Source organism: Halichoerus grypus, chromosome 6, assembly GCF_964656455.1.
Source record: "Halichoerus grypus chromosome 6, mHalGry1.hap1.1, whole genome shotgun sequence".
Lineage (NCBI taxonomy): Eukaryota > Metazoa > Chordata > Mammalia > Carnivora > Phocidae > Halichoerus > Halichoerus grypus.
Window position 1 is genome coordinate 47168330 of NC_135717.1, and position 19094 is coordinate 47187423.

General features: G+C 43.6%; 1 protein-coding gene across 6 annotated transcripts in view; it reads right to left on the bottom strand.

Annotated features, from left to right (window-relative positions):
- Positions 1–19094, bottom strand: part of SFMBT2 (Scm like with four mbt domains 2) — a 227876-nt gene that overhangs the window by 74310 nt on the left and 134472 nt on the right. For all 6 annotated transcript variants that reach the window (XR_013448983.1, XM_078075125.1, XM_078075123.1 and 3 more), the window contains 2 exons: positions 15098–15199; positions 10899–11046 (listed from right to left, as the gene is read on the bottom strand). Coding sequence is in view for 5 of the 6 variants with exons in the window: in XM_078075125.1 (XP_077931251.1) it covers positions 10899–11046; positions 15098–15199 (250 nt within the window). In the remaining variant the exon portion in view is untranslated. The remainder of the gene's footprint in view (positions 1–10898; positions 11047–15097; positions 15200–19094) is intronic.

Consider the following 19094-nt stretch of genomic DNA (forward strand, 5'->3'; position numbering starts at 1 on the left):
TTGCCCCCAGAGCTTTTCATTTCCTTGAACATTTGAACAGCCTAGACTTCTCCTCCTCCTCTTAGGGACCTATATTCACTTCATCACTTAAAATTCTTTTCCTTCAGGCTGATAATGAGCTCGCTCTTTGTAAGGCAGTTTTGTGACAGCCCAGAATATAACTGCTACACAAAAACAAATTGCTCTGGTTTGTATAATAGAGACAACAGGGGTCAATTATACTCATTAATCAACAAAGACAGAACAAGAAGTACTGAGGCTTAACTGTGGCTAGGAAAACATGTTGTAAAACCAGGAGGGAGGAAAATAGCAGAGGGGAAAAGAAAATAAAAGGAAATCAAAACCCCTCGGGCTATTAAAATCTGCAACAAGCTGCCCCAGGGGACTGTTGAACCATGGCCACTGGAGTTATTTAAGCTTTTATTAGTGTTTATTCTGAACGAAGTTCCAACTGTTACAGGTCCAAAAGAGAACAGGTCGTTGACCCATTTCCTTGTGATACAAATTAATTGGCACAAAACAGCCCCACTTGCAAACATTACTATTGGTCCTGCAAGTGGATAATCCTTTTAGAAAACAATTTGGCAGTAAAAATGTTCACGAACTTTGACAGGAATTTCACAACAATTTAAAAACAATCCTAAAAACTGAAAAAGTATCCTACATTAAGATACAATGGCATTATTATTGGTAATTCTGGGGATGGAGACCACTTTACATCCCCAAATCAGAAGTGAAAGGAAACTCATCGAAGGTCCATGTGAATCATAGAGGAAATTGCACATAGTTTGTAAAAAAACAAAAAATGAAAACATTACTGCTACAGGTTTAGATGGAAACACTGCCTGGCACAGCATGTATAGAATTATCAAATTTATATAAAAGTATGCAAAGAAAAAGACCAGAGGAAATGTAAGGAAAACTTAGTAATGGTAAATATCAACATGGTTATCTGGATGGTGGGACTTGTGGATATTTTTTTCTTCCATCTCTTTGTATTTTCCAAGTTTTCAATAATGATCATAAATTATTTCAATAAAAACTATTTGAAAGTGTAGCACCTTTGCTCCATTTTAAAAGATAAGGCAGTAGTCAATCAATCAAGAGCTAATTCCACATAGGGGATACACCATGACCACCTCCCAAGAGCCAACCTCCAGCTTTTCATTTGCTAACAGAATCCTGAGTTCATCCAGTTCCTACAGGAGGTTAGGACTCTCCTTAACACCAGGAAGCGAATCATGACAACCTCATATAATCATGGTGGTTTAGACACAGAGAGTAAGAGCTGCTCGTCGATGCTGAGTGAATACGAAAAAAAAAAATTGTACAATCTTCAAAAATACCATTAGCAAAAAAATATCATCTTTGCCATCTACCTGACTGGCAAAATGAAAGATAATAATAAGAATCTACCACTGCAAAGTCTGTTGGAAAACAGGTGCTTTTATGCATTTCTGGTAGGCACAGAACTCAAAAAACCGCTGCAGATGCCAAGTGGGCAATGTGTCAAAATCTTTAAGAAGGTGTCTACTCTCCACTAGCCATTTGCTCGTTCACATATTCCATCATTTAAAAGCACTTATTAAGTGCATGCTCCGTGCCAGGCACGGTTCCAGTACTAGGCATGCAGAAGTGAACAAAACCAGCAAAAACCCTTACCCAGGCAAGCTTACGTTTCAGTGAGAGGAGACACATAATGCACAAATATAAAAAGTCAGATGATCAGAGCGTATAGAGAGAAGCAGAGAAGGGGCAGAGGGAGGGATGAAAGCCTTGAGGAAAAGCTGAAAGTCTGAGGAACTGAAGAAGCAAGACTTGCGGCCATGTGGGGCAAGGGCAGGCCAGGGGGAGGGGCCAACAATTGGGAAATTCCAGGACCATGTCTGGAATGTTCTAGAAAGAGCAAGGCGGGGGGACTGCAGGGCTGGTCAGAGTGAGCTGGGGTGAGAACAAAGCAGTAATTCCACTACGGAGCATCCTACAGAAATAATAGGATGCTGTGCAAACATTTTATGCATCAAAGCAGACGAGAACAATACACACAAACAACAGGGACGTGTTTAAGTCATTTATTTATCTGCAAATCACGGAACTTTCCCGTCATTTAAAGTAGGAGACATTTTGGCATGTAAGTGGCAAATTAGTGTGTATAAAATAATTAAATCAATACACAAAGTTACATATTCTGGGAAACAGAAATCTAAAAGAATATACACCAAAAGTTGTTTCTTCAGGATAGGAAGCTTCTTTTTTCTCCAAATTTTAAAGAATGAATGTGTTACTATATACATAAATTAAAAAAAAGAATAGTTTCTAAGGGACACCTGGGTGGCTCGGTCGGATAAGCCTCTCCCTTCAGCTCAGGTCATGATCCCACGGTCCTGGGATCAAGCCCTGCAACGGGCTCCTTGCTCAGCGGGAAGAGTCTGCTTCTCCCTCTCCCTCTACCCCTACTCATGCTTGCTCTCGCTCTCTCTCTCTCCCCGTCTCTCTCTCTGTCAAATAAAGAAAATCTTTAAAAGAAAATCTTTAACAAAACAAATGGAAGTCCTAAAAAGTAGTAACACTTTCTCAAACAAGGAAATGCATTTAGTTCAGTCACTTTTCCCCATGAGTCTCCAGGTTGCTGGCCGTTGAGGGTAAGATGAGGATGAAATAGGTTCAGCTGTCACCTGCTTCAGCAGGTACGGAGAAGGACACACACACCATGTGGGAACTGGGACTCCAGGATGGAGGGAGACATGGAGAACTTGCAAAGAAAGCTTGGAAGACGCCCACCACACTGACTGAAGAACACATAGCCCCATAGGGAGATGTCCACCTCAGAGCATGTTCATAGGGCTGATGTGTAGATGTAGGAGGCACGTCCACACAACACAGGTGAGGAAGCAAGACCACAGACGTCAGGGGGCAGGCACGGCCCCGGGAACCAGTCTGTCAACTCCTGAGCCAGGTTTCCCAACAATCTCTCAGTTCCACTCACGCATGAGTCTGCACACAGGCTCATAGGCAAGAAGGCAAAGACACTCGTAACTGCCTAAAGCCCTTCTTTTCACCCACATGTCCCCCCCTTGCCCCAGGCCCTGAAGTCTTCCGCCTCCCTCATTCCGTCCGCTGACATTCCGTAAAGGCCTCCCTGATGGAGATCTTTAAAATTTACACATGCATTTCCAATTGAATTCTTCTGTGTTTACATTCATGGAATAATGCAGGGGAAAAAGAACCATGGAAAATAAGGGAAAAGGATGGAAACAAATAAGTCAAGTTAGTATAAACCCCAGCTGTTCCAATTTCCTTATCTTCTAGAATAAACCAACGCTGAATGTATTTAACGCATATAGGTGACAAGATGACACCTAATACACTTCTCTGTCTGGAAGCATGCCCCAAATATTAACCTGAATCATAAACATAATGTTAGGAGATGTGGACATGTCCCCAGGATGGAGTCTAACATCATATAAGTATCAGCCAATGGCAAAGCCATAGTAAGAATCCTGAATGACGACACTGAGGAATAAGTCAATAGGACGGATGCCGTTTCCAACCATCGGAAATATTTTCTGATATAAAAAAATGACCCAGTTTTACTCCCCCAACTCTTTTCAGTCAGAAGCGAATTTTCATTCAAGAACCAATCAGAAAGCTAGAAATGAGAATAAACTTCCAAATCCAGTAACAAGAAGGACCCTCTCAGATGCCAAAGGAAATATAGTAATAATAAAAATAATTACATAGCTCAAAAGAGAAGAAAATCTCCAGATGTCAAAAAACCATGAGGGCCACAAAGACAGGGCTGACCAGCCCAGTGAACGTCCGGAGCTCACGCGGGGTAGAAAACATCCACGGGCTCGAGAGAGCAGAGCAGCAGGGACTGAGACTATTATAAAACGCCTGGTCCCCGTCAGATGCCTGGTCTGTGACAACAGGACCAGACGGACTTAGAAAGAGAGAAGGAGCAGACACAGCTGCTCCCAGCCCAGGGCTCTGGGTAAGCAGGGAAAGAGAGGAGTCCCGAGCTTCACCAAGCCAGGGGCACATGCGGGCATGCTGTACAATGTTACAATTCCGTATGGCACAGGCTGAGAAAGTAACGTGACATTCATTCATTCGTTCATTCCTTGAATATCCAGGGACACCTCCACGTACCGGGCACTGTTTTAGGTGCTGGGATACAGAAGTAAATAAAAAGGATTTTTAAAATCCTTACTTTCTAGTGGGGGAGATAAAGCAATAAATAAATTCTCTAGGACTTGCAAAAATCCTAGAACACTGGGCAGACCCTAATACAAGGCTAGATGGAAGGAAGTACTTTAAGGATCATGGAACTCCCACAGAAATCACCCCCACCACTGAAAATTAGTTCACAATGGAAAATCACAACCCACATAAGGAAGCAAATGAACATGAGAGTCAGACAAAAAAAAAAAAAAAGGCTTTAAAACAAAATGATTGGCTAGGGATAAAGAGGGTTAACACCAGCAAGCTCCAACAGTCCCAGCCCTGAATGCCCTACCATGCTTCACACACACACACACACACACAGAAGCTGACAGATCCTGAATCTCACAATGATATTTTGATGTACCTTCTAGAAAATTACAGAAGAAACAAAAATAGAGAATATGTAATGGTTGAACAATTCAAATAATAAGTTTGACGTAACAAAACACTCTGACAGTAAACTTGAAAGTACAGCTGAAACAGGTAATTCTGGGGACGCCTGGGTGGCTCAGTCGGTTAAGCATCTGCCTTCAACTCAGGTCGTGGTCCCGGGGTCCTGGAATTGAGCCCTGCATCGGGCCCCCTGCTCAGCGGGGAGTCTGCTTCTTCCTCTGCTTGCCACTCCCCTCATTCTCTCTCTCTCTCTCTTTGTCAAATACATAAATAAAATCTTTAAAAAAAAAACAGATAATTCTGCAAATATATATACATTACCAAAATTGTCTCAAACAGAAGTGGTAACCATGACTAAACTTACAACCACTCAAGGAAATAAATTCATAGTCAACAGAACACAAACTAAAACAGCACCAGCCCAGATGGTTTTACAAGCTAGTTTCAAGAGCCAGATCACCCGTATCTTACACAAACTGTTCTGGGGACACACTACTTTAGGAAGGCAGCTGGGTAGGAAATAAACATGCAAAAACCAGTGGTATTCCATTATACTGGCCACAGTCAGTAAAAAAAAACAAATGAATAATAATAAAAAAAAACTATTTACAACAACAAGAAAAAGGACAATGTACCTAGGAAAAACTGCAGCAGAAGACCTAAAGTTATAAAAAGATGATATAATGAAGTATCAATTAAAATCCAATGGGGTTTTTTATAGTGTCTTCCAAACTGATTCTAAAATACAAAATACAAAAATAACCTGCCAAAAGCAACCAAGACAATTTTGAAAAGGAACAAAAAGTGGAGGGATTCACCTGACGAATTTCAAGACATAAAGGAAAATCAACTCTTAAAAGTGACGTATTTATGCAGAGATGGACTAACAGACCAACGAAGCAGAATAAGAACAGATAAGGTCCTCACCCCTTAAGGGACTTGCTGTATGCTAGTGGTGACATTACAGATCAGAGAGGAAATCACAGACTATTCAATTCATGATGCTGAGACAATGGGTGAATCTGAAAATCCAATTCAACTTCAGCGAAAAAATAAAATTGTTTTCTTCCCTCATGCCATGCAAAAATTAACTCCAAGTACGTTAAAGAGCTAAATACAGAAAATGAAACTGCAAGATTTTTAAAGAAAACATAGAACATCAGTAAAAGAAGATCTCCAAAGACATATAAGCAAATCATAATGGAAAAGATCGGTAGTATTTGACTACATTGTAATTTCATATTTCATATAAAATACCATTCAGAAGCAAAGCGACAAGCCATAGCCTAGACTATTATATATTGTGAAGTGCATGGTGAAGAAAGAATTCATATTCAAACGTAAATATTTCTATAATCAACAGAAGAAGGGCAAAAAATATAATCAACAATACAAATGAAATACAAATTGTCAACAAGCGCATGATGAACTGCTCCACTGAACTGGTTAGGGACCAAAGCAAAAGAAGGAGACTCATTTCACGGCCATCAAAATGGCAATGTTTGAGCCTAAGGCATAATCATAGTAGTGAGGAGGATGCAAAATGGAAGCTCCAGCAATCCCACATTTGGGTATATCCCCAGAGAGATCTCTCCCATTTGGGCACATGTACAAATATGCACATTTGAGTATCATTCACAACACGGAAAACAGGAAAGACCTTTGTTCAAAGTCTTTCAACGGGAAATGGATTTCAAGAATTAAGGTCTGTTCCTTCAACAGGCAAAGTGAATAAATAATTGACTGCATCAACATGGAGAAAGATCTGCAAGATGCTACAGGGTAAAAGTTACATAAAGAGAGGCATAGCATGATACTATGTATACACATATCGGAAAAGATCTGCTGTCAAGCAAACAATGAGAGCCTCACAGTGATGCAGTAAAAGTGTTAACAGGTTTAGGAAGGTGGGTATGGGATGGGGGGAGAATGGAAGGGGCGGTGGAGACATGGCAGAGAGGAAGGGTGGAGCACAGAATGAAGGCAGGACTTCAATTCATTCAATGCTCAACACATACTGACCAACAGCCACACTAGTCTAGCTACTGGGGATGAGCAGAGAACAAGACAAAAATCCCTGCTCTCTGGATCTTTCGCTTTAGTGGAGAGACACACACAAAACAGGACAAAGAAGTAAAATCTGTATTACTTGTATCTGGCATGCTAAAAAGTTCTGTGCAGCAAAGCCGCAGGGAAGGAGATACACGTTGGGGGGAGAGATCTGTAATTGATACTCAACCGGACAGTGAAGGAAGACCACCCCGGAAAGGGGGCACCTCCATCAAGACTGAAGAAGGAGGAGGAGGAGGACAGACAACATAAGGGGATCAGAGTGCCATGTCCCAGGAAAGACAAGGAGGCTGGTGGGTCTGGGCAGATGGGGGTGGAGGGCATCTTATGAAATGAGGCCAGACAGGGAACTAGTGGGAGCTGTAGGCTGGGACCATGACCTGCACTTGCCACCGAGTGTGGTGGCAGGCTCTGGACAGGAGGGACATTTTAACATGGCGATCTTAACATGATGTACATCTTAAAAGCACCAGCCTGACCATCTCACTCAGGAGTTCAGGAGGCCACTGCATTAGGCCAAGAGAAAGATCTGATGGTGGCCTGGACCAGGTAGTCGTGATGACACACAGTCAGATCCCAAAAGTACCAATGGGATTCACCAATGAATAGATGTGGAATGTGAGGCACAGAGAGTTGTAGGGGACTCAGTCTTCTATTCTACTCTATAATGCTTTATTTCATTTTTTAAAAAATCTGACTCAAACGTGGCCAAATGCCAGCACTGGTTCCAGGAGTGTGGGTATTTATTATTTTCTGTCCCCTCTGGTACGTCTGAAATACAGCAGATCACAAAGTGGGGTAATTTCATCAGTCAGCATCGGAGGTTTTTCTTTAGGTAAAGACCATACCAATTAGGGGTCACTACTTTGCGTCTTGATAATAATGAAAAACACACCTTTACTTCTTAAATCATGTTCACAGTGTATGTGCCTATTACTAAGATGGCCAAATAGTGGAGACAAAGTGCTCGAATAAGCCACTTACTTTCAGCCTTTGTGTACCCATTGTACAACAGACTTACAACAGAAGTAAAGGCTTAATATTTTCTCCTAATATCCCCTGGGTGGGATGTTTACCTCTCTCCTTCTACGGCTCACCCTCGATGTGACATGCCAGTGAGGTTAATTAAATAGTTTAAAAACAGCAAGTCACGGTTGATAACCAATATACACTTCTGCTTAGCTGATTTAGCTACTTGCTTGATCACTTTTTATAGTGCCTATAATATTGAATTGTTGTGTGCTGGTTTTAAATGAATGGAGTAAAACTTCCAAGGTTCTGTCCTTTGCTTACCAGGAAAGCACCTGCTCTCAACAGAGAGCTATTGAAACCTTCCCATCCATTCTAGCTTACACACTATCTGTCTCTAAAGTCTGGAGACAGATTTTTCTTTTTTAATTAAGAAATAGAGTCAAAACAATGTCAATACAGGTCTATGTTCTCTGCAAATCTCCCCCCAGACCATCAGATATCTTTTGTTTCATCAGCGGCTTCCCACTGGGGAGCGAGTAGGATAGTATCTTTTGGGGATCAGGCAACATGTTGTAATTGTAAATGGTGTTTATGGTTCTAACAGAAATCTAAAGGATGTTAATACATTCATGGAAAACATACACACAAGAAAACAATGAAACTCACTTCTCAACATGTGTAATAAATCCTACATACTCTAAGTATAAAGCTCAGAATTTAAGTTAAAAACAACTTTTCTAAGAAAGAAGAGCGTCTATGTTCATACATTAAGAAAGCAAAGAACGGTGTCTGAAAAAATTCTACAGAATGCTCCACAGCCCATGGGCGCCTGGGTGGCTCAGTCATTAAGCATCTGCCTTCGGCTCAGGTCATGATCCCGGGTCCTGGGATCGAGCCCCGCATCGGGCTCCCTGCTCGGCGGGGAGCCTGCTTCTCCCTCTCCCACTACCCCTGCTTGTGTTCCCTCTCTCGCTGTGTCTCTCTCTGTCAAATAAATAAAATCTTTAAAAAAAAAATGCTCCACAGCCCTGCTGTTGACACATAAGACGTGTGACAAGCTACCTCACAAGGAAATCATAAAATCACCACTACAGAAACCTCCAACACCACCTCTCAATTTTAATTCGTTTTAATTACAAAAATAAATATATTTTACTACATGCAAAACATATATATAAATATATAAAACAAACATACTCTCACAAAACAATGAGAGCTCAGTAATTAAAGCCAAGACTCTGTTATATAACCACAGGCACTTGGAAAAATTATTCCCTAGAACTGTAATTCTCCAATTGTATTTCTCCAAATATCATGAAATGCAATTATCCAAATAGGCACACCCCTTTTCCAAATAAATACCCAAATTATGCCAACAACCTCTTTTCTAAAACACATTTCTAACACTTAAAAGTTCATAAAAAAAAATATTAAAAAAACCTAGAGACATTTGGTAAACATTTTGGTAAACCAAAAATCTGGTAAATATTTAACCGCTGCCTAATGGAATAATCAAGCAGCGTATATGCATATACGAATATTTTCCCCCTTTTTTCACCCAACTGATTTTTTTCTTTAAATTCTTAAAGGGATCTTATTACTACTTAGGACTTTAGAAAGTGCAACCACGCAGCATTTCAGGTATCTAGAAGAAGTCTTTCTTCAATGATGTGGACCCATCCGTACAAATGCTCTGATTACACAAGTCAGCAGGAAGTAGAGATGGTCCATGGGACTTTCAAACTCAGCAAGTGACCTGCTATTAAATTCTGCAGCAGAAAAAGACTTCCCTGATCTGCTACCACAAGATGGTTCAGAATAAAAAACCTGTAGGACCAACAGGATTAAAAAGATACCTAGACTCACGTCATTGTTTGACCCTGCAGAGCACCCGTAGAATCCCACAGGTGTCCCATTTGACAGTCTTGAGGACTGAAGTGCGATCTGGCCAGAGTCACCTGTGAGGACCAGCACGATGCCACACAGAATCAGGATGCTGACCCCCTCGCTATTACTTACCATCCATGTGATGTGGCCTTGGGCCGGTCACAGAAGCTCTCTGCGACTAAGCCCCGTCCCAGGGCCATGCTCATTTTGAGGATGAAATGAGTCGGGCATATTCAACAGGGCAAACAGTGGTCTCTAAAAGTTCACCACATTGTAACAAGACCACGTTCTGCCACCACAGCCCTCCAATGAGAAGGATCAACGGCAGAGGTGGCAACACTCAGCAGGTGTCTCCCCAGTGGGGATGAGCGTGGAGGACAGGGGGGAGGGAGCCCAGTGGAGCTCGGGACAGACAAGTGAGGCAGGAGCAGCATGATGAAAGGCTGCTTCTGGACCCTAACGTGCGGGCGTTAACCTCCCAGCACGGTGAACACTACCCATAATCCAGTCCCTGGTGAGCTGGAAAGGTCAGCACAGAACCCCTGTATTATTTGTGGGTCGCTGTTAAAATCCTGCTGTAAGGTTTATTCTTCTAGGTCATCTCTTCCCATTTCATCTTCTATTATTCTATCATGCCCTCTGTTTTCCTTCCCACCCCCTCTCCTTCCATCTGGCTGCTCTCTTCCCTGCATGAACATCACAACTGTCAGGGACAGCAAACCACGTTACAGAACCACAAGCGCGGTTCCTACCAACAAGAATGCGGTACATGGTCCCAATTTGAAATTATGTGCAACCCGGCTCCACACTGAATTATTTTAATGTGTTAGTGCATCAAATTGTTGGCTATCAGAGCGTGACCGAGCTCGGGGGAAAATTTAAATTATTGGAAATAAAAATGGAAAGAAATGCTTCTTCCGTGGAGCCCAACGCGGGGCTCAAACTCACAACCCTGAGATCAAGACCTGAGCTGAGATGGAGTCGGATGTTCAAACAACTGAACCACCCAGGCACCCCTTGTTGCATTTTTAAAGCCACTTCTCAGACACGTTTAAGTGTTGAGCGCTGATCACCTAGCAATGTTGTGCCCTCTGTCAGCACACACAATGACCAACAGGGAACTGGGGTGGACAGAAGTGGACGTCTGGAGAAGCCCAAAGTCATGCACCTCACCAGGGGAGGGAGCTGGGATAGACTCGTGTGTCAAGCCACCTGCCAGACACACCTCTCCCACGATGCTGAAGTCGTTTACAACCTAAACTTCTCGAGATTAACAAAGGCACACTTCAGTGACAGTAGGATGCCCTCCTGAACCACCCAAACCCTGCACATTTTCGCAGAATACGAACCTTTGGGAGGGGTGAGATTGACTCCGTTTTTAAGGCACCACTGTACTGGTAAAATCCCCAAAGAATCTGCATGGCACAGCATTGAGAGTCTACTAGGTTCTGGTCTTAGGTCGTCAATAGTCACTTGAAAAAAATGATTGTTAAAAACCTGAAAGAAAAAACAAACCACAGAGCCGAGGGTTAATTCCATGGGATTTTCATGTGAAGCTAGTATGAAATGCTAGCAAGCTTCCAAAGGCAATAAATACATTTCATCAAAATGATTTCAGCACAAACCAGCACCTCGATGTATATTACTAAATTAATCCAGTTGCTAATCAGTTAAGAGTTGATCACTCCGATCATCTTAATGGAAAGAGAAGCGAATGAGTAGGACACATATAAAACAGAGAAGGAAACAACATGGGTGACTTTAGAGAAGTCAACCGACAGTCAGGGCTGGAAGAAAACCAGACTTATGCAGGAAGACAAAGCCAGGCCTACAGCAACGCCAAGATGGGCCCTGGAACGTCAGCGGTTTCTCCTTGTCCACAGCAGGGACCCATAAGCTCACACCAGATCACTCAAGAAGCTCCACCAGCTGGCTTGGGGACTTCTGGCTTCATCCGGCCTCCCCGCCCTGCAACGACCCCAGGCTCCAGCCCAAGAAGAATCACCCCCAGGCACATCCCTGCATCCTCCCAGCCTCAACACCCACTGTGCTGAAGCTCTTTCAAAACACAGTGCATTTTTCAAGGTGCATCCTGAAAGTCAGTGCTGCTGGAACATTTCCCTGACCACTCCGGTTCGAGTGTAGGGTCCCTGCTCTGTGCCCCCAAAGCTTCACCCCTGCACCTCTGTCCTGAAAGTCCTCATTCCTTCCTGGGGGCTGATCCCAAATCGGTCTCCCCCAACAGATCCTCTGAGGGCAGTCTCCTCTTTGTTACTCATCAGGGTGTTCCCACAATGCACAGAAAATGCTTTGTACACAGGAACTGCACACACAGCCACTGCATGTAGGGAAAAAGAAAACATCAGTGAAGAACTAGGAACAAGGAAGAGCAGAAAGCAAAACCGAGATGGACCCAGCACTTTAAAGCATGATGGTGTTAAAGAACCTAGTATGTGAAACAGGCCAGGGAGAAAGGCATCACTTTACGAGCTCGACAGACATAAACCAGTCTTGCTTAGGAAACCCTAACACTTACTAAAGCTCTGACTCCTGGCTGCTTCATTTCCAAAGTATCTTCTGAAAGCAGTCTAATTAAAAGCAAAGCAGTAGAGTGCACTCACTTCTGTTCTTCTCCATGCTAATTCCGGTAAACGGCTATTGTTGTGCTGCCTGAGGTCTGCCTTTGAAAGTAGACTTTACAGAGCAAAAGACCAAACCTCACCTTCCCAGAGAGATCTTCCCTGCAGCCTGATTTAAAACCACATCCCGCACTCTGGCCTTCCACCCTCCGCTCGTCCCTTCCCTGCTGTGTCTTTCTCCTTAGCGTTGAACACGTAACATTCTATATGGATTTACTGACTTTGTTTGTCTCCGCCACCCCATTAAAATATAAGCTTTATAAAAGCAGGGACTTTTGTCTACGTTCCCAGTGTCCAGAATAGTGCTTAAAAATGCCAATGGGATGGGATGGAGTCTCATATGTGCGTGCACGGGGCGCACACACACACACACACACACACACACAGATGTATATTAAAAGTGCGGGATTCTGGTGGCTGAATCTCTTAGCACCACTGGACCCTGTAAGGATGTGCACTAAGGAATCTCTAAAACCTATTAAAATGCACATTCGTGTGTACGTACTTCAGAAAATAGGTAAATCAGTTTCTTCAAATCCATCAGAGTTATGGTTCACATGTCCAGAAACACTGATCGGGTCTAGAACCTGCAGGTCTCAGAAGTAAAACCTAGAGCAGGTAAGCAACCGGCCCAAGACTATGTGGCTCAGAGCTAGCCATGAAAGAAACAGAACCAAGACTGTTTATCTAAACAATACATAGATTTCACATACACAGATAGGTCATCATCATCAACATCTGTCAGTACCATACTGTTCTGGACCACCAAAAACAATCTATCATCTCACTGTATGGCTAAAGGCTGGGCATTTCCTCCAGGATCTGTGACACAGTTAACTGCTTTCCTGTCTATTGGCTTTAATGTTATTTATTTATTCCTTCAACAGGTGTGCCATGAAGAAAAGCCTCGAGGAAAATGAAAATGAAAATTTCATCATGATGAGTAGTAACAGTGCAATGTTATATTCTCAAACATAATATTCTAAAACCTTTTCCAATGTTAGGAGGAATGTGTTTAATTATAAATACCGACTACATTAGGAATATCCTGATATTTCACTCTACATAGGGAGTCTTGAACCTGGGGACATGCCCATCTACGTGCTAAGAGGCCAAAGCCCACATTTCAATCCATGTGTTCTACAACAGAAGGCCAATAGGAGAAGAAAAAGGGATGCATGCAGAACTGAAAGACTGAGTGTGTTATCTTTGGTAAAAAGGGTAAGAAAAACTAAAATGAAAAAGAAAAAGTGTACCTTAAAAAAAAAATCAGAGAAAATATCCTCCCTGGCCCCAACCCCAAGAAGATTTATTTAGAGATAAAATTATTTATCAGGAAACCAAACTACTGTTACTGGAAATCTATCCAACAAGACAAGGATATTTGGGCTGAACCTAACCATAAGTAGCATGCCACATTCTAACATGATCGATTACAATTATTTACAGGCATGGAAGTGTGAGTTCACTACTGATAGGACTCAGCACGTCTGCACCTGTTTCCTTTACTGTAAAAACACCAGGCGAAGCTGACACTTAGCCTCTTAGAAAGAGGACAGGGTAATATGCATCCAGGTAAACCGGCAGCTGACTTCACCGTATCGGCTGCTGCTGGAACAAAGGGAAATCCTGGCCAGGCTTCCGCAAGATACCACTCATCAGTTCTGGGAAAATGTGCACCTACCAGAATACACATTCAAGAACCCCAAAGGTCAATTTAAATAAAAAGGCTTTAATGCACGGTGTATGACTGTGAGGGCATAAATTGCAACCCCAAAAACCACGCTGCAAAGCCTAAGTCAGTATTTTTCTCGGGCGGGCAGTTATTCTTTACATAAATTACTGTAAGCGTTACATAAAAGTAATTTATGTTCTAAAGAAAAAATATTTGGAAAAGAAAGAAAAAGGCATTCCATGATTATAACCATTTTCCATACTCTGAAATACATTATCACCACTGTATTTCTCAATTTTACCAAATCATGAATTTAAAAAAGAGCATACAAAATGACTCTAAGACACTCATCACTGTGTTAACAAATCCAGTCTTCCTTGGTAAAAGAAATTAAAATGGAATTGACTTCTGGACCGTTAATTAAGTTCCCTCACAAAAGGCCATTAACTAAAACACACACTGGGTAAGAATGCTGGGTTTCTCGCTTTCCCCCGCCACCTGTTAGAGGACACTTAAGGTGGAAACGCGTACTCCGTGACTTCCACAGGTGACTTCCGTGAGATTATCTGCACGGCCAAGGGAAATTACAATCTGAAAGACCATCAGCCCGTCGTAAAAATAACTTCACGTTCAAAGGTAATTTCATTTCAAATCTGCGAAACAGAGAGGCAGGCTCTTCCTTTAGTGAAGGAAAAGCCGGTGGCAAAAAGGAAGCGGACGTGGGGACAGACACTGGAGAAGGGTCCCTGGCCGGCATTTCCCGAATGCAAGTCGATCACACCAAGGACTGTCAGTGGACGAGAACCAAGTTACTACTGCAATGATTACCGTGTGCAACTGCCGAGCAGTTCGTGCTACGAGAATGGGAACAAATAGACGCGTGGATATGACCCTGGCCAACCACAGAAGGTGGCACATACTCGTGGCCGAGTTCACCGCTGTAAACTCAGCTGCGCACCTCCTTCCAGGTCACTCAGGGACACCCTCATCGACAGTCCTGTCCGTGTTGTATTAACTCCAATCTCTGCTGCAACAGGAGGCACGTGACCGGCCTGGCCCTGTGTGACCAGTGACAAAAGGGGCACTTAGGACAGCGCGGCCGGGGGAGAAGGTGCTCCCCGGCTGGTGTGCTGTCCTGCTCACTGCACTGCGGCCTGCCCCTGCACCAGCACTTTCCATCTGGCCCACTGTGAGCAGATCGGCGGGAGGCGGAGAGCAAGGGAGGGAAGCTCACCTTGGTCACTGATGCAGGACAGATATGAAACGGCTCGCTCAAATTCACTGTTTCTAGCTTCATCCCAACTGTGAAGAAATGGCTTCGCAGATCTGCATGATCCTGCGGGGGGAAAAGGACAGAGACGCTGAAAGCTGATGGTATTGTAAATTAACTCGGGCGCTGTCTGGACGCTCTCCTTAAATATTTTATTGGGTAACTAAAGTCGGATTGAAATAATTAACCCTCGCCGTTTCAAATTTCTCATTATTACACGATACTGCGGATTTAATTATTTTCTGCGGGCTAAATTGCTTTTCCGAGGGAAGGACACAAGGCTTTGTGGCCCACGCTTAAATTTACACTAAGCAAAAAAATTCACGTTGCCCTGCTTTGATCTTCCTAGGTGCTCTAACAGAAGCACGCAGAATAATGGAGGCAATCAGTCATCTGCAATACACAGCAGGCGCATCTTCAGGAAACGTGGCCTCTTGCTCCTGGAGCTACTTCGCAGGGCTTCGGGGAGACCCTGTGGCTGACACCGCTCGTCCCTGTCTCCTCGCCCAAGAGCATACAGCTTATCAGGTACTGGTGGTAAGCCACCGATCCTGGGAATGCATGCATATAAAGGTCCAACACAGCCCTGCACACGATCACAACCCGACTCCTGCTCAATAAAGATGAGCAACACCCCCAGTTTAATAGGCGTCTGGCAGTTTTATAACCCACTCACAGGAACCTTATGTGTGCAAGACAGAGCCTTCCTGCCTTCCCAAGAAAACAAATTTCAATATCCACTTTCCCTGTCCAGCAATAGATGAGGCTGGCTGGACTCCGGATACCAGGATTTATTTTGCTGAGATGGAGGTCATCTCATAACTCACCGCCTGGATAAAAGCTAGTGGATAAATAAACGTATTTGCAGCCCGTCCCTGAGGGCCTAACAGCTGCAAATATATCCTGCAATTTCTAAATACATCAATTGGCCGGGAAGTACACAAATACCAAGGGACCTGTTACTTTCTTTTATCTGCAAATCTAAAGTGGATGTTTAATTAATTCAGAGATGTCATTCCACACGCGACTCAGGATCGTCGCGTGGAGTCCCGTGGGGCTGGGACTACTCCCCTCGCAAAAGCTGGTTGGTGCAGTTGGTGGAGCACAGGAGACCACAGAAGACCTGCTTACAACACTCCCCATCACTCCACTGTGTCACCAAAGAAGGTGCAGACTCGCAATAAATGCTGGGTCTGGCCAAAGCCAACGGCGCCGCATCCAGGGGCGGGGTGAGGGGGTGACCGACGAGAAGGGATGTGTTCAGTGTGCGACATATGACAAAAACTCATGGACAGAGCTAGCCCGTTCTCGACCTTTACAAATTCCTTAAGAACTTAACAACCAGCACTTGACAAAAATCATATGCATATGAGGCAAAACACAAGGAAATATTCTTAAGTGCAGGAGATGATTTTATTGTTTCATACTGGTAATACAGCAGGGTTTTTTTTAAGATTTTATTTATTTATTTGAAAAGGAGCTAGTGAGCAGGAGCGGGGTGGGGGGGGCAGAGGGAGAGGCACACTCCCCACTGAGCAGGGAGCCTGACGCTGGGCTTGATCCCAGGACCCCGATCAGAACCCAACTCCTGCTCAATAAAGATGAGCAACACCCCCAGTTTAACAGGCGTCTGGCGTCGGGTCAGATCATGACCCGAGCCGAAGGCAGACGCTTCACCGGCTGAGCCACCCAGGTGCCCCTATAGCGTTTATTTTTAACAGTGGCTGGGAAGCTGGCTCAGAAAAAAAAAAAAAAAATCAAAGAAACAGTACAGAGAGTTAATGCATATTAACACACATCAACCACAGTGCCAAGGCAGGACCAGAAACCACCGGGGGATGAGACAAAAGCGGTAAACTTGAACCGAAAAGCACAAGCTGATACCTGAATGAAAAGATTAAACGTCACAGTTCCTGTCAGACTTCAACACCCCCCCATCTCACCATCTGTGGGAACTGAGGCACATGAGTGGGTTGTGCAAATACTTTTCCCCTTTAAAGTACAAGAACCCTTTCCCCTTCTGAAAGAAGGAATTACTCCCAAATCGTAATATAACATACACTTTGCCTGAATATACTTAACAGGGTGAAGCAGTCATCATTCTCCTGCTTGACAAGACAGAAATGTCCTCAGGTACAAAGGACGCATGTGTAACTCCAGCTGAGCCTTGAACAACGCGGCGGTTAGGGGCGCCAACCTCCCGCACAGTTGAGAATCTGCACATAACTTTCGACTCCCCGAAGTTATGAGCCTACTTCTGACCAGAAAAGCCTTACCGACCCCATAAACAGTCGATTAACACATATTTTGTATGTTGTCTGTATGATATACGGTATTCTTCCAATAAAGTACGCTAGAGAAAATGTTAGGAAGAAAATCATGGAGAGAACCCATTTCTAGCACTCGACTGTATCTATCAAAAAAATCTGCGTTTAAGTGGAGTTCAAATCCACACGGTTGAAGGGTCAACTGTATAATAAATGGCCCAGACGAAGGGAAGGTTTTCCCAAAAGTTCTGCTTCTCTCTGCTATCAGATGTCCCTCCTTGCTGCCGTGTTCCCTCTCATTACTCACAGCGACAAGGCTAAACATTCTCGAGATGTGGCTCACCAATAATAGGAACTGTGTAACTTCTGGCTGCCTCGGCCCCTGGCGCTCTCCTTGCAATTCGATCCATCACCTGGCTTTGTTTCTCCTTTCTATTTCTGCCGTCTGCCATTCCTGACCACATTCTGGGCTTCTGGTCTACCCACTGGTCTTCAGCCCCTCTTGATTTCAGCTCTGTGCCCACTCTTTGCCCCAGATACTTCTGTTCCTACCTTTGCACTGAGCAGAGCCAGCCTTCCAAGTAGGGCTGACACAGGGCTGCCAGACCCTCTCTACATCCCAGGATCTCAGTTTGACCTTGACCACTGACTTGAAGTCCTTAGCCATCTTTACACCCCTCCTGGATATATGCTCCAAGCCCTAACCAGATTTCTCCATCACTGATTCCAGTGTTGTGTTGAAAACTCTACGGCACCAGGAACCCTACCCTACTCGATGTCCCCTAACAGCTGCCTTATTTTACTCACAGTTGTCGGGTGGGACCAGGCACTGGCTGTTTTCCTTAGAAATAAAGCATCTAGGCTTAGGGGCAAATATTTGCTCCTCAGATAACCTCCTTCCAGAGCTGCAGCTAGTGTTGTGTTTATCATTAACGATTTCAGTGTATTCTGCATCAAACTCTATCTCCAGGTAAAGAGGGGATCATTTCATGCAGAAATCATATTTTCTTCCCTCTTTCCTGGAGTGGTCATGTGCTTGTCTGTCAACTACCGAGTATCTCTCTCTGTCTGCTCATCCAAAAAATATACCATTCACATCAAAATCATACAAGGCCATATGTGAGATGAAAATAAAATATTAATGACATCAATATTTTTAAAAAATTAAAATGGTGTTAACAGTATTTTATCTCAATGACATTAAAATATTTTAAGCAAGTGAGGGGTGCCTGGGTGGCTCACTTGGTGAAGTGTCTGCCTTCAGCTCAACTCATGATCCCGGGGTCCTGGGATTGAGCCCCGTGTCGGGCTCCCTGCTCAGTGGGGAGCCTGCTTCTCCCTCTGCCTCTGCCCCTCCCCCCTGCTCCTGTGTACTCTTTCTCTCTCTCTCAAATAAATAAAATCTTTAAAAAAATAAAATAAAATATTTTTAAGCAATTTAAGACTAATGCTCAGTGACCAAAGGTTTACAAACGAGTCTTCTCGTTGTCAATCACCGCTCGGATTTCCTACATCTTAAACTACTTCTACTAGCTTTCAATTACTTGCAAGCACACAGACCTCTGACTTGCAGAAATGCATCTGTTTTTGTTCCAAACTATGTGAAAATTCTTCAACCGTATCGTTTAATAAATGGAAAAAGGAAGCCAGACATTATGAGAGGTAGCTGCATCTAAACGTAGGCGTTTATATTC